This window comes from Clarias gariepinus, chromosome 17, assembly GCF_024256425.1.
Source record: "Clarias gariepinus isolate MV-2021 ecotype Netherlands chromosome 17, CGAR_prim_01v2, whole genome shotgun sequence".
NCBI classification, from domain to species: domain Eukaryota; kingdom Metazoa; phylum Chordata; class Actinopteri; order Siluriformes; family Clariidae; genus Clarias; species Clarias gariepinus.
In genome coordinates this window covers 6,022,638-6,038,439 of record NC_071116.1, presented here as the reverse complement: position 1 = coordinate 6,038,439, position 15,802 = coordinate 6,022,638, and the positions used below count along the sequence as shown (strand labels likewise).

Below are 15,802 nucleotides of genomic sequence, written 5' to 3'. Positions count from 1 at the left end.
TATGGGAAAATACTTTACTTAAAACACTTAACTATCCTGAAGTGTTATTTATCGCACATGACAGCCTTTACAACATACCACAAACTGAAACATATTCATGAACCTTTTTTTTTTTTATCTAACTTTTCATCTGTTTACATTACGCAAGTCATTATGTGAGTCAAAGTGGCGTCTCTTTCTTCTCTCTCTCTCTTAAAATTTATAAAAGGACAAAAACGCAGCAGAAACGTTACAGAGAAAGCACAAATTACACCATCCTTCACCTGTTGACAGTGCTGACACTGGAGACTCCTCGTTAAAAATAAAATAAATATATGGCTTATGTGATTTGCTTCGCAACCAGTAACATGAAAAAAATATAAAAAGGAAGAAGAAATACAATTTAAGAATTATTATTAAGAATTTGAGATTTTCGACAGCTCTGTGATATGAACTTAAGTTTCACCAAGTTAGCTAAACATTTAAAACTGAGATAAGTAGGGACAGGTTTGTTTGGGAACCAGCCGATACGGTATCATCCATTTTTAAAATATAGTTGCAAGCAACGATGAGCGGGCCCAAGCACCCTGCGCCATTGCCACCTGGGTGGACCAGGAAGACAGCGGGCACCCTGGGCACATGCATTAAAGGGGACATACTGACACCATTATGACAAAGTCACTTAATGTGATGTCACTGATTATGATGTCACACAAAGTTATTAACCAGTTCTTTAGCATAACTGTAATGCGTCGTCACGGCTGCCCTATTTAAAAAATCAAAAATCCCGCTGAAATTTTGCATCTTCAATGTAATGAGAACCACATAGGCCCGGTTTGGTGGCGATGGTATAAATCCCCTAGGAGCAGTACATTTAAATCCTTTGACCGTGAATTTGCAAACAAATTAAAAAAACTGACTTCTTGTTGAGTTAAGCACATAAAAAATTGTTCAGCTCAATAAGGTGTAAATGTGTACCGGGTTTCGTGTGCATATGTACAAGCGTGGATGAGCTACGTAGGCAGAAAAATCTTGTGGGAGGCCCTTGAGCCACGCCCGGAGCCCAAACTCCCAGGCATCCTAATGATTTCAACCTGTCTGCTAATTTTCATGGCTTATTGAGCATGTTAAGCTAAAAAAAAAAAGAAACCTTAGAAGAACAAGAGGGCCATTACACACTATGACGACATAGGGCAGATGTCATAGTGCTTGGGCCCTAAAAAACCTTTTGAAAGCAGTGTGTATAGAGTCAGTGTGTCTGACTCGCCACACAAAGGAATCTTGATATGCATCAGAATGGATTTTCTCCCCATCTTTAGAGATAACCCAGAACCCTGTATAAACCATTCCTCACCAAGGTCACATTAACGTGTTATTATTATTGTTACTATTATTAGTATTATAAATTGATTTGTTTTTGCGCAAACACCCCATGTCACTTCATGTGTGTACGCTCTGATCTCGTAGACAAGGTATAAAAGCATTCCGGCTATTCAACAGAGACCAGAATAAGAAGTGATAAGGGGGTGGGTGGGAGTATGGGGGCACTGTTCAGGGAATACAGGGTCGAGCTAAAATTAGCACATATTTGTTCAGCATGGGTTTCAAATATCCAGCAGAGACAAAGCTAGAGAAATGAGAGGCTATGAAAAGGGGGAGTGGTTGTAGGACTTATAGAAATCATTGAACCACAAAAGCTCCTCCGCCTTCCCCGACCCTGAGCCGACTCGAGAGAAAAAATAAAAAAATAAAAATCAGGGAAACTCTATCCAAGCGTGTGTAAGAAGTGGCTTTTTATCTCCAGCTATAATTAAAGATCCTCACAATGGGGCCGGGAGCAGGACTGGGGGAGATAGCGGTATCGAGTGTTCTTGAAAAGCTGTGATTGTGATTAATGTGATGGAGGGAGACGGCGCAAGACACCCGTTTCCTTCCTCTGCTAATCGCCACCGACGCGCAGCTGTCGAGCGGCGTAAGAAACCAGCGTAATCCTGCCAAAACCGAGCTTCGATATCCAGAGCACAATGCGATCCGATTTGGCAGGTTTTCTAGTATGGAAAAGTGTCGACAAAAAAATGCAAGTCCGGACCCGACAAGCTGAAAGACGTGGTAGAATACTCAGAGTTATTATCACACCATTATTGTGTATTTGCAGCTTGGTGCAACAAAGCAGCAGTGGAATTTGGGATGATTAATATTTAACCTTGCTGTGACTGTAATCACCAAAAGAAGTACGTACGCGTCTTTACGTACATGCTAAACAAGGAACAAGCTCTGAAGTGAAACTCTACACTGCCTTGCTAGGAGGTACCTAGTCCATTATCTCCAAAGAAAACACCATCACCCACAGGAGATTAAACAACAAAAGACTCGTCAGGGTAAGGTCAGTGGACATCCTGTAGCTCCGCAAACGCGGCATCATCCTGCGGGAGCCTTGAATGAAATACACCCTGCACACAGGATTAGCGCATTCGAAACATTCTTCAGCTTCCAAACAGCGTTTGTCGATGGAAAGACATAAATCCTGTCCTAATAGATCTTAATGGAACTTAAATGAATATGGAACTAGTTACGCTGAGTGAAGCAACGGCCGCTGGATCATGCACAAGCATTAATAAATAAATCAGCCACAAGTAATTAAACAATTCCGAATTCCTTGGAGATGAAATTCTTTCCCCTTTTTCTCCGCAGACCGTCCCCATCCTGTGAACTCTCACAGCCGAAACATCATTTCCAGACGTTCGTTCTAGTCATAGCACCTGGCTGTCTTTTTTCCTCATAAAGCTGTCAGGAAGTCTGAATCTCGGCTCTCGTCCTCTCCCTAGTCAGGACACGTCGACTGCGGCCTCTCCGTCAGAGACGTCCAGCAACCTGCCTCCGTCAGTTACTTTATAAGCTAAACAGCGCTTTTGGGATCCAGGCCTGGCTTCGAGAGCTTGGGAACAAAGAGAGCACTGTGGACCCTGAGCTCGGCGACGCAACAGTGTTTTGCCGCGGCTCCAAGAGCAACAGAGGCAGCTGTCTCGGTTCGCCCGCCCGCCCCGGACCGTGCGGCCCCTGGTCGGGGTGGGAGAAGCAGTAGAGAAAGTAGCGTGGAAGAATACGGATCAAAGCTTTTTGTGAGCTTGCAAATGAAGTGTGATCTTGCATTTCGGTGCCGTTTCCTCCATCCTTATTAAATGCTACGATTAACTTACGCGCATGTCCCAGGTTTAAACCCCAACCAGCACCACCAATTTTGCCACTGTTGAACCCTTGAGCAAGGCCCAAGGGTTCAGATGTAAAATTTGATAAACATTATAAGTCGCTCTGGATAAGGGCGTCTGCCAAATGCCTTAAATGTAAAGGGAACAAGAACGCCTGTTTTAAACATGTCAAACATTTTCGCTTCTTAACTCGGCCAAGGGAATCTAAATTACATGGCCAAAAGTATGTAGACACCTGACCTTTGACCATGCTTTTTCCAAACCCTGGAACAGGGTTGGGAAAATTACGCACTTGATCCGAGTTTAAATTAGATCTTGGGATTCTACAGCATACCAAGACAGTGGGGAGGGTGGGGTTATGCTTGTTCAGATCGGGTGTCCAAATACTTATGATCAGACACTATGTCAGCATAACAATAACACCATCACAAGGTGACCTAAACAACGATGATTGTCAATTATATATTATAAGTAATCTGGTTACAGGATCACGGACGTCCAAGACTTTTCTAAGCACGCAGGGACAAAAAACAAACAAACAAACAAACAAACAAACAAACAAACAAACTGGCCAATGCAGCACAAACCGCCAAAAAAAAAAAAACTTGGCCACAAAAGAAAGAGACCTTTTATTGTACACGACTCTTGACCGTCCTTTAATAACTTCCCCAAATCCCAATCCAATTGCGCATCCATGAGGACAAACAAGTCCCATGCACAGAGACCCCACCCTGCAGCCCTCAACTCCGCAAACATCCTGGTGCCAGACACCAATGTACGCCCGCCACAGGCCCCGCGGCGCCTTGCCTGAGGGTCGAGATACGCCCTGGTGGTGCAAAGGACTAAAAAAAATTTTTAAAACCTACATGGTTTCAATGTTAATGGTTTTAAAATGATGGCTGATTGTTGTGTATACTGTCTTTCAGCCTCACTGACCGACATGTGCAGTGCTGTGGTGAGGAAAAACCAACCCTAAGAAGCAAACATAAGGCAGCCATGCACACATTTTACTGCTAAATGAGATCTATCTGTATCTGTTTTTACTCAATGAGTCTTTTTTTTCCCCCGTTGTTGTTGAAAAATTATTCATGTCTATCACTAACCATCTTCAGACCACCCCAGGGGGAACTCCTCCTCCTCCTCCTCCTCCTCCTCCTTCTGTAACCTGTAGTGTATTATATGCTGGGAAACAGACAGATACGCTTACTCAGCTGTGTTTACGTCACGCTGTTTGTTAAGAAAATACAAAGTCTGCAGATTAGGAAGAAAAAGGAAGGTAGTGACTCTCTTAGTGAAGATTGTGGTGACACACAATGACTCAACTGATCACACAATGACACGACTGAAGTAAACAGAGTGAGCCCAGAGGCCCTTGTTGAGTGCTGTTGACTTGGGTGTATGTTTCATACGCGAACACGCCCGAGGAAATGCATCGGTTCACACAGCTCACTGATTTTACAACCTTGATTCTTTGAAGATCACAGCATCAAACGAGTCATATTGCAACAGGATGGAAGTAATCAATCCGTGCTGCTTTGCGACTGCATGAGAGTTTCGTTTTTGCCGTATTAATCCTCGTCACGTCGGTTCGACCAGGAAATAAATCAAACACATTATCTCTCTGTAACTTATACTGCAGGAACCCAAAGCCACAGACTGTTAAGTCAAATCAGGTCCAACATATCATCATCATCATCATCATCATTTCGTGTTTTTCCGTGCGCAGACACATCTGCAAAAATCGTACCGCCGCAAGAACCATCTCTGCGCTCACACCGTTATTTATCTTGGTGCTGAGATCGATTCATATCGTGCGAAATACAAATTGGACAAAGACGCTAAACGTCACGGGCATACGCTAAATGTCTCGTGCGCTCACAAAGCAGAGACGGAAAAGGTGGTTCTGGCTTGGCACGGTTTCATGCTTAGCTGTTTTATGAGTGTGAAACTCAGGCATGTGCTTCAGGCCTTAACACATTCAGGGTGTGGTCTCACACAGCCCTCGCCCTGGGAACACAGGATCTTCAAATGCTGACACAATTTAGCTCAGTGGGTGCTGCATAATGGAGCGGAGAAAAGGCACAAATGGGTTGTGCAAGGTTTTTTGTTTTTTTTAACTCAACCAGAGATTATTTCCTTTAAGCTTCAAGGCCAAGTGTACACCAGCAAACTCTATTACAGATTCAGGAGAAGAACTGAAAGAAATTATGATTTTTTTTAAATATATTTTTTTAATTCTTTTCCACAATCCACCAGATTCTTTCCAGTTCAACCCACTTGTGCCTGTCTGGAGAGTATAAATAACTTCCTCTGACAGGAAGAGCCATTATCTTCCATACGGCTTGGTTCTTGTGCGTCACAATCCTGCTTTCATGGCTCTGTGTGTCCTGGTGCACTTACAGGGTGGGTTTTTAATGGTGCACAGAGACGCACACACACACACAGCATAGCTGGTCACATGTTAAAATTAACTGCTCCATCTGCGAAACATGAAATCAGACATCGAAGTCGCTTTTAAAATCTTAAGAGGCTTGTAAATACTTTCTGGAGATAAACTCTACAACTTTAAAAGTGACCAGAGATCAGATACACTATTAAAAAAAAGGAAAGATTTACGTCTTTACATGGGACAGAGTTTACTCCTCACCCAGTATACATCTGCACCGCTTTCTCATAAAGGGCTCCAGGTGGTACGCTTTCAACGCCATTCCTGAACTTGAGGAACGTCTCAATAGAGCTCGGTCGGTCTGGGTGGGCTATCCTTCTGCGTGTGTGAGCTTCCTAAAAAAAAAAAAAAAAAAAATCCCCAAAACCTTCGAGATATGAGGAGCTGATATGCTTCAACCAACACGCACATAAATTTCCCACACCCCGGGCCCCTCCCTACCTCCCTCCAGCGACCTTGTGCTTTCATGGACAGATGTTTATGTAAGACCTGTCACCTCGCGTTACAAGTTATTACACTGAGGAAAAGCAGATCAGACGAGTTTTGTATCAGGCACATCGGAGTGTGGCTCAGATCTATCCATCTTCCCACACGTTTATCCGTCCTCACACATAGAGCAGACTGTATCTCGACCCATTCTTCACGTGTGAGTGTGCGTGCGTGCCAGGACCAACAAGCTCCGGCTGCCAGAGATGCACTTGGATTTGTACGGTACGGTAGTTGCGCCTCGACTTCTTGCTCTATACAGGGTTTCAACATCGGCGGAGAGAACATGGCCGACCCTGAAGACTTGCCTCTGTAGACAGATTCATTTCAGATCTTGAAGCTGGAGCCAAAAAACGAGACAGGTTTAGGGCTCCTAATTGAGGAAGCCACTTCCAAGTAAAGGAAGTTTTCCCCTCTGTTTGCGCACATTAGTGCGAGAGTCGATCACTGGAAGCGACAACGAGCCAGATGGCATGGGCTTTTAAACCGAGGATCCTGATGTGAGAGGTTGTTTTTGTTGTTGGGAATGGTTTGCGAGCCAAAATAATGATGAACAATGTCTTATTTCCATTCAGAGTAAACACACGGATTGACAACGTCCAGGGAAACATAAAGACGAATGGGGAACATTCCTGACCAAATAAAATAAAATCAGGCTTGGGGCTCATTTATTATTTTTTTTTAATACAGTGAAACCTCGGATCACGAGTAACGTGGTTTGCGAGCGTTCCGCAAGACGAGTGAAGATTTTTAATAAATTTTGACTTGAAAAACGAGCAAGTCTTGGTTTACAAGTACAGAGTATCATGTATCACGCATGCGCTTCTTGTTTTGATGGCGAGTGTCACATAATCACAACTGAGCCTCTCTCTCTTGCGCTGCAGAATTGTGGGTAATCGTCTCCCCTGCTAGGTCAATATCCATAATAATCAACATCCGTGCACGCGTGTACTGTTTACTATAACACTGTGACCACATGTGCGTAAAACATATTTTATTTTGTGTCTGTATGCGTGCGTGTACAGCACACGTGTAAAGCAAAAGCAAGTTTAATTAGAGAGGTTAAAGATCTATTTTCTCTCTTTGTATCAGCCTGCCGTTGTGTGTGTGCACGCGTCATTGGACAACGTACCCCTTCACACACACTCTCCCTAATGGAAACACTGCTCTGTCATTAAAGGCAGGTTAATTTGTTTTATTTTTACTTTACAGCAGTGATTCCATTAGCGTGTCGCTCATGTGAGCGTCGTTAACTATTTTCCTTGTTAATTTTTCAGATAAAACAGTATTTCCGTATGTGTGTGTGTGTGTGTGTGAAATTTAAATAAGAGAGGAGGAGGGGTTACTATGCAAGACAAGAAGAGGGAGGGGGGAGGGTCTTCTTCTCTTTCTTTAGCTTCACACACATACACAAACACACACACACACACATACACACAGCACCTGCGCGCATAAACGAAAACACTTATCTGTTAGGATTTATTTTTCCTTTTTTCTTAAAGGTAAAGTGCATATTAATTTGTATTTACTTTTTATTTTGTATTCATTATTTTTATGTATTTATTTTTTGGGGCTGTGGAATAAATAATTAGAGTTTCTATTATGTCTTATGGGGAAATTTCTTTTGGTTTACAAGTGTTTTGAAATACAAGCCCGCTTTCGGAACAGGTTCCACTATATAAATGCTAGTAGCACCTTAAGAAGTCCCTGAAACTACAAATATAACTCTTTTTTGAGAACAACCCTGGAATCATTCTTCCATGACGGGTAGAGGAGATAAAAACGCAACAGGAGAGGGGGGGGAAGGGGGAAAACCTAAAAAAAAAAGTGATGAGAGTGATTGAAGCGTGTATGAGCTGCATTATGGAGATGTGTCATCAGCTAATAGCTTGGGACAGAGTCTGCTATTCTTGCACTCTGAGTATCATGGAACTGGTTATAATATGTGTGTGTGTGGGAGAGAGAGACAGAGAGTGCACAATGCTCTTGTGTGCGTGTGTGTGTGTGTGTGTGCATCATGTGCTTATAATAAGCAGTGATTATTTGAGGGGAAGCATCCTGACCTTAACTGAACTGGTGGAATTATGAGTGCAGTTTGTCCAACTCTCAAAAAAACGTTCTGCGAGAGTTAAGATTTAAAAAGAAGTAAGATACTTACTTTAGAGATGGTGAGAGGCATGCTAAAGTCTTTGCCCCCCTGCAGTCTGAAGCCCCATGGTGAGGGTCCGATCAGGGACACGCTGTAATTGCTGCTCATGGTGGTCGAGGTGTTTGTGAGATGAAGCACTTTATCAAACTGTGAAGCAAGAGAAGAAAGAAAAAAAAAAAGTGCATTAGTCACTCGATAGCGCATTACCGAAGTACACAAACATGACATTAAGCACTGACGCAGGTTTGTCTATTTGATGTCAAACAAACACGATACACGACTCAGGACAGACTGAAAAACTGGAAAATCCAACGTGAATCAAAGCTTAAATTAAACAATTCCCAGTTCTGTATCCTCACCTTCTAATCCAATTAGCTTTGAGAACCCAGCAGCGATGTGGTATGAATAAAATAAATAAATAAATAAATGCAAAACCAAGACCGCAGCTTTAAACCGTAACAACGCTGGCTAAAACAGTGGTGCGAGAACTATTTATACTTCCACGGGTGCACCCGGGAGAGTATTTTAGGAGCGCTGGCAGAGCGAAGGCGCTGTCGTGAAGGAGAAACTGTGTTAAACACCCATCCAACATGGTCCAAGCGTAAACATGCCAGAGGGGAGGATTAGAAAGCGGGGGCGCTTGACGAGGAATGTTTCCACGGCGTAATACTGATGATGATTACAACAACTTAAAATTTCCCCATTCGATGGGATTCAGGTTTTTGTTTTTTTCCAGTCTTGGAGAGGGAGTCCAAGACATTATCTCGATGTCTCAAAAACGCTGCCTACCAAAGGTTTTTTTTTTTTCTTCTTTCCCCAGATCAGCCCCAGAGATCATGGGGATATTTAAAAAATGATAAATAAATAAATAAGTGTCTACACGAAACAACCCCAGACTTCAACGAGTCTGAGGGCAATTTGATCTTTTACAGGGAGCATCTGGAACGTTAGCGCTAAATAAAGGAAAAGGTGCTGACAATCATTTATTGTTAACGCACATGATGTTGCTATCGTGGGAATTATTTAAAAAAATACAGCTTCTCGTATGGCAGCTGTGGATCATGAATAGATTAAAAGCATGTGATGTTCTCGGTTCTCTGTCTCTCTCTTTAATGCTCTTTAACAGATGGGTTTAAAAGGAGAAAGGTTTCAGCATGGTGTGTGTGTGTAGGGGGAAAAAAACTAGATAAAATTTTACACGATTATCCAAATATGAAACTTATATACGTAGACATACAGTATGTCTCGATTACACGTTGCTCATTTTCAAACAGCTGTCATCGCCGATGTTCCAGATGTGATCCCTCAGGCACGCCTCGCACTGTATCGTGGCTTTGACGAGAACAAAAGTCGGCATTGATATGCGTAAGGGTTGCGTCTCTGATAAAGGTCAGAGGTCCGCTCCCAGATCTACAGTGGTTCAGGGGACTTTTAATAAAGGGCTCTTCATCGTCTGGGTTCAAACTGAGGCCACTGGGTCAGCAGGTACAGTAGACCTGAGGAATATGCGCCGTCTGATATTTTTATGGCTTTAACATAATCCAACTATAGGGTGCCAGTCAGATGTTTACTCACAACTTCTACTTCAATGGTTTTCGTGATTTATTTTCTACCTTCTAGAACAATACTGGAGATGTATATGGCATTAGTGTAATTACGTAAACACAGAAACATTCAGTTGTTATTTTAAGACACGAAGGTCATCTGTTTGGGAACAGTCCTTGCAAGAACAGTATTGTCAGATAGAAGACACATCTCCATATCAACTGTTCAAATGATATACAACTGTTCATATTTTAGACGTCTCTAGTTGTGTGCATCATTCAGCACATCAAGTGTTCACCAAACAAAAAAAGAAAAAGAAAAAAAAAGCGGTTCCTCTCACTGCGGTTTCCGTCTTCATTCCTCTTCCTGTAAGGGCGGAGACTTAACAAGCACTGAGCTAAGAGAACGGTTTTCTGTTCTGACGAGATAACCTGCATCAGGCTTTCAGCGACTCAATAATGATCTAACCTGTTTTGTCGTGGGTTGATCTCGTCTAGATTAGGAACGCCGCCGCTTCTGACGGCTATTCAGACTGCGATGAAAAGACGCGATAAGCAGCAGGCGTGATAAGCGAGCTCGGCTGAGCTTCTGGGAAAGCTCCGGTGCAAGAATCCGTCCGTGTGTAATTAAAGCAGGGAAAGGCTAAGTGGCCTACTGTTGTCCCATAACACTAGAAATGCTGAAACATGACCTGCGGTGTTATCTATGGAATGTGGATTTAAAGCTAAAATCACTCAAAAGTTGCACTCAGTGACATGTTTAACTGTAGGATATCAATCACGAAGCGAAGACGAGAATTTTGGATTTGTATCACAGCTATGGAACTTTTTACTCTTTTTAATTCTCTCCATCATTTATTCATGGCTTAGTCACACGCACACGCTAACTTTGTTCTCTCGCACGCACCATAAAAGGACGTGGTTCTAGATATAACTTAAAGGGGACGGGAATCTCCAAGGACCAGCCGATACGATATTATCACAATACCTAGAGTAGGTGCTGGTTCGGCTTGTATCGCGATTCTGTACGTATCACTATTTAAAAATATTTTGGTTTTGTTACGATTCTAAACAAACTTATCCCACGGGATCCTGTGCTCCCTGCCAAACCGTGAACAGTTTAATTTACTTATCGCAAGAAATAACTGAATCAAATTGTCCAATCTCTTATAACCTTTTTTTTGGCTACACTTCACAGACCGCCGGACATCCTGAGACACCAATCTGAGAACCACAGACTCAAATGAAGAAAGATAAGGGATGAATTCGAGATAAGAAATGCTTATCTGATTATTTTAAGGAAACTATTAGTCACATTAATTAGAAATTATTTCCCACGCGCAAGCAACTGACTTCCCAGGCCGAGGTCGAGGACCCGCGATGCCTTGAACTGGTCTTCTTCCAAAACAAATCCGACAAAAGGCAGGGGGGTGGGGGGTGGCGTAGCCTGAAATAGATGGCTTTGTGTGTCTGTCATCATGGCCATAACTGATGTAGAGCTGTGTGAAAGCTGGAAGGCGCTCTCAGACTTCCCATACAGTTGGCGTTTCTGAAGTGAAGTGTAAACGCTGCCAGTGGCTCGCTGTGGAAAGCCGGGGCTTACTCCAGTTGAGCTCACCGACAGTGACCACATTTCTTTGAGACGGGGGGGGGATTGGAACTTGTGCAGTAATGGCAATAAGAAACGACTCCCGGTGTGCTTGGTTCACGACTCGAGCCAAAAATACACTCTGCCAAAAACGGACGCCGTTATTTCTTTTTTTTTGTTCTAGCGCCTGGGTCGATTAATCTCATCATCAGATTTGAAGCTATTTATATTTCATTTTTATGTAAAACTGTTTTTAATTCCAACAGTTTTAAAGCCTTGTCATACGCTGGGTCTGAACGTTGTGACGTAACCCTAGTTAGTGCTGGCACAGAGATTCTGTAAGTCAAAAAAAAAAAAAAATTTCAACATTATTGAAAAGTTAAGACGTAAAGTGAAGATTGGCTTTTACCGAGTTGGAATTTGAGCCCTGCACGTCATGGTTTAATATTTACCTATCCCGATGCAGGCCACACAAATTAACACACACATGACCTCTGCACAAAGCAACCATTGTGTCGATTGGCAGCGGCAACAAAAACATAGTCCGCTTTTGCTTAATGAGGGTTTTTTCCAAACAGCGTGATATCTGCAGAAATATCATCAACACCTCACTTGACTCGATTATCTCCTGGATGTGAAGTGCATTCAAAAACAAGCAAAAAAACAAATACAAAACACATTTCACAATTCCTTTTTTCAGCATTTCATGCATTTGTGGTTCTTTAACTTCCAGTGAACAAAACCACTACCTGCTCCTACATCTGTTTTAGTACTCTGGCGCGTCTCTGTTCGTCTTCAAGGTCATGTTTCCTTGTAGAGCCATATTTTCAGAAATTGAGAAATTCTTCTGTTTAGTATCCAGCATGAAAAATAATACCACCAGTTGTGATCCTTAATTTAATGTAATTCGTTTAAATCCCACCCTCTGTCAATTTCATCAGTTTACAGTACCTCTACGACACAATAGCTACCAGCAAGAGAGGGCAAAGGTGAACGTGTCCTTGCTTCGAGGCATGTCATTCTGGCCATCTGCATCGTTTCAACCTGCTGCACTCTGAGGAATGCGATTCTGAGGAATCTGCCCTGTAACGCATACATGAGCTCACGGATGCGCCTGATTGGTCAGCGTCACTGTGATTGACAGGAGAAAATGTCATCAGTGGGAGCTATTTTGATCTGGAGGACTTGCTACGACTTCCGGTTAAGGAGTGATGAGAGGCATCATCATGGTTCGAGCTTGGTTAATTCCTGGTTAACAGACACTCTGAGACTCTGCAGCTAAATACGAGGGGTGTTCAAATCAAACTGGGACTTTAAATAACAACACAGTTATGAGAGTAAAAACCTACTTTATCACTTATCCCAGTGTTTCACTAGAGCTTGGATACCATCAAGGTTCTCAGTACGCTGAAGCCATGATTGGACTGCTTCATGTCTAAAACCCTGGCCTCCCAGGAACTCCTTTAAATGGCTCAAACAGGTGGAAATGGTTCGAAGCGAGGTCAGGACTGTACGGGGGATGTGGCAATAACTTCCAGCCGAGTTCCTATGACGTGCAAGTGGTGTTAATGAATAATTGTGTGTACAGTTCACACTGACGGATGCGTCTTTTCGCCAAGTTAGTGACAAGCTGTCGATCGATTTTCAAGGATCAGGCGTTCCACTCGCTTAAACATTCACAGAAACAACTATAGTAGGCTCCAAGCCACCCCGCCCAAAATCATCATTCAAGGAGGTACAGAGTCTCATCACTGTACTGTTCTCGAAGTCTTCTCTAAATGTTCATCTCTTTTATTACACTTCATCACAGGTCCCGTTTTGACTCGAACATCGTTTTGTACATCTCACAGTCTCACCTGCCTGCTTCATGCTAGCTCTCTTATATGACTAATGAGGTTGGAAGGTCTAACACGGGGAGCTGGAACAACACCTGGTGTATACTCAGAGCGCAAATACCAGGTCTCTGACTATGCTGTCATTAGACACAGAAATAAACACACACACACACACACACCACAGTCGAGCACAGTCCGGGCAAGAAATTGACCGAGTAAATAATGTAACGCAATGTAAATGCCATACAAAAGGTCACGGCATGATTGTTTGTTAATTAACCATCAAAATTACTTCACAAATAAAGAATTAAGCTGTTTTAAGAGAACTTCATATTCTATTTAAAGAGTCTTATGTATAGAGTAAAATCTTCTACGTTTGTTTCGTCATTTAAACCTACAGGGTAGCACTATAACCCCGAACAGAAAGCTTTCTGCTAATTCTTTTATTTATAACTGTTTTTTATTAAACGTATTATTATCATCACCATCATCATCATCATCAATATATCATTTCATATTATTTGCAAACAGGGACCAGGTTAGAGGGTAAGTTACAGTACATGTATATATACAGTAGGTGCAAGACCTGCAACTTTTTTTTATAAACACTACTACTATGTGACCGTAATATGAGGACATGACATTTTTCTTATTGTCTATATATCCTTGTACCATCCTCATATGAGAAACCGTTATAATTTGGTATAATTCTTTTTTTGGTATAAAACTTCTTCCTGGTTGAAGAAATTAATAAAAAACTATCAGAAAAAAAAGCTATGAATAAAGAGAAACAGTCGGTAGAAATTGCACCGTGTATAACAGTAGAAAGACAGGGTCTCAGGAGAAGGAGGACATTGTGGACACATTATGACAAATAAAGTAGAAAGGTTTAAATTTAAAGGAAAAGAAAGAAAAGGTTATTTTTAAACTGTCATATCATAAACTTTTATTCTAGTTCCTTGTTAAAGTGCTGCAGGTTTATGGAGAGTTATTTCAGAGGAAGGAAGGACAGTTAGTTCATCTCATTTCCTCTGATAGATGAGCTTAAACTTCCTCTAAATAAACAAACAAACAAACAAAAATAAATAAATAAACAAACATATGGCAATAATTTATCTCTGGTTTGGTTGTACTAGTGCATGGATTTCTATTTTTACAACCACAAAACGCTGCTTAATTATTCCTAGAGACATCTGTCAAGCCTGAAGCTGAAGAACTAAAAAGACAAACACGACAGTAACTCAGAGTGATAAACAAATAAACAACTCTGTCCATTTCTCTCCTAAATAAACATCCAGAACTGAATATTTAATAACTGCCAGAGTTTCAGCTACTATTTAAAACATTTGTAATAAACTTTTCCCTTCGTCTTGCTGTGTGTGTGTGTGTGTGTGTGTGTCTCTCTCTCACACACACACACACACACACACACTCCTACCTGCACACAGGACACAGCAGGCTGCACCTCCGCTCGCGCGCTCGCTCGCGTGGAACTGCAACAAGTCGCGAGGCTACAGAGGAGCTTCAGAACCCAGGCGACAGTTTGGACTTCCGCCTCTTCCTGCTCCACTCTGATTGGCTGAGCGAGGCTAATGGGCGGTCCCTTTCCTGTCTTTTGATCTTAAACGTCTTAAACGCGATCAAACATTTATACAAATAAATATACGTGATAAATATAGGCTATAGTGTACATGTATATGTGACAAATATTAAAATGATATATGAGATATATGAAAAATATTCATGACAAAAAATAAATAATATATACAACACACACACACACACACACACAGTTCACTCCATCAGTTCTGCTAATATTGAGGAGTTCCTACTAAAACTGTAATGATAGCGAGGACCTACTCAATTGGTCATAATTTTATGGCTGAACTGTGTGTGTGTGTGTATGTGTGTTGTTGTTGTTGTTCTTTCGGTTGCATCAACCAGCACAGCAACTTGGCACAGATTTTTTTTTATTTTTATTTTTTTACCAGAAATCCTTCTTGATGCAACTCTCCCATGCATGGGCCTGGCTCGAACCCAGATCCACAAACCAACAACCTACTGTAGGGCCTTAGTCGCCTAAACCACCTCTCCCTATTTTGATCACCCGCCTAATATCGAGTAGGTCCCCCCTTTGCCCCCAAAGCACTGTGTGTTCTGACACCTTTCTATCAGAACCAGCATTAACCTTCACCAGCGCTCCTACTGGATCAGACTACACGGGCCTTAACCACTCGTGACCACTCGTGACCCCTTGGAGCACTAATGGTACGTCCTGACCACTGCAGACCAGGAATATCTCAGAAGAGCTGCACTTTTGGATTTGCTCTGATCCTGTTGTCTAGCCATTACAATTTGGCCCTTACATTTATCTCATTTTAGCAGTTGAGGGTTAAGGGCCTTGCTCAAGGGCCCAACAGTGGCAAATTGCTGGTGCTGGGGTTTAAACCTGGGATTTTCATCAAAATGTTATTCATTCTTTCAAGCCATGACTGCTGAACAACGGTTGACTGCAATGACCTATGACCTATGACATCATACAGGCATTGCTGTAGGACATAGCTAAGTA

At 42.2% G+C, this 15,802-nt stretch overlaps 1 protein-coding gene across 2 annotated transcripts in view; it reads right to left on the bottom strand.

Moving 5' to 3' along the window:
• The window catches only part of pdlim5b (PDZ and LIM domain 5b), a 67,907-nt gene extending 53,099 nt beyond the window's left edge, over positions 1 to 14,808 (bottom strand). For both annotated transcript variants that reach the window (XM_053516031.1, XM_053516032.1), the window contains exons 1-2: positions 14,672 to 14,808; positions 8,276 to 8,413 (exon numbers count right to left, since the gene is read on the bottom strand). In XM_053516031.1, coding sequence (XP_053372006.1) covers positions 8,276 to 8,374 — 99 coding nt within the window. In that variant the 5' untranslated portion in view covers positions 8,375 to 8,413; positions 14,672 to 14,808. The remainder of the gene's footprint in view (positions 1 to 8,275; positions 8,414 to 14,671) is intronic.
• Positions 14,809 to 15,802: the final 994 nt, after the last annotated feature.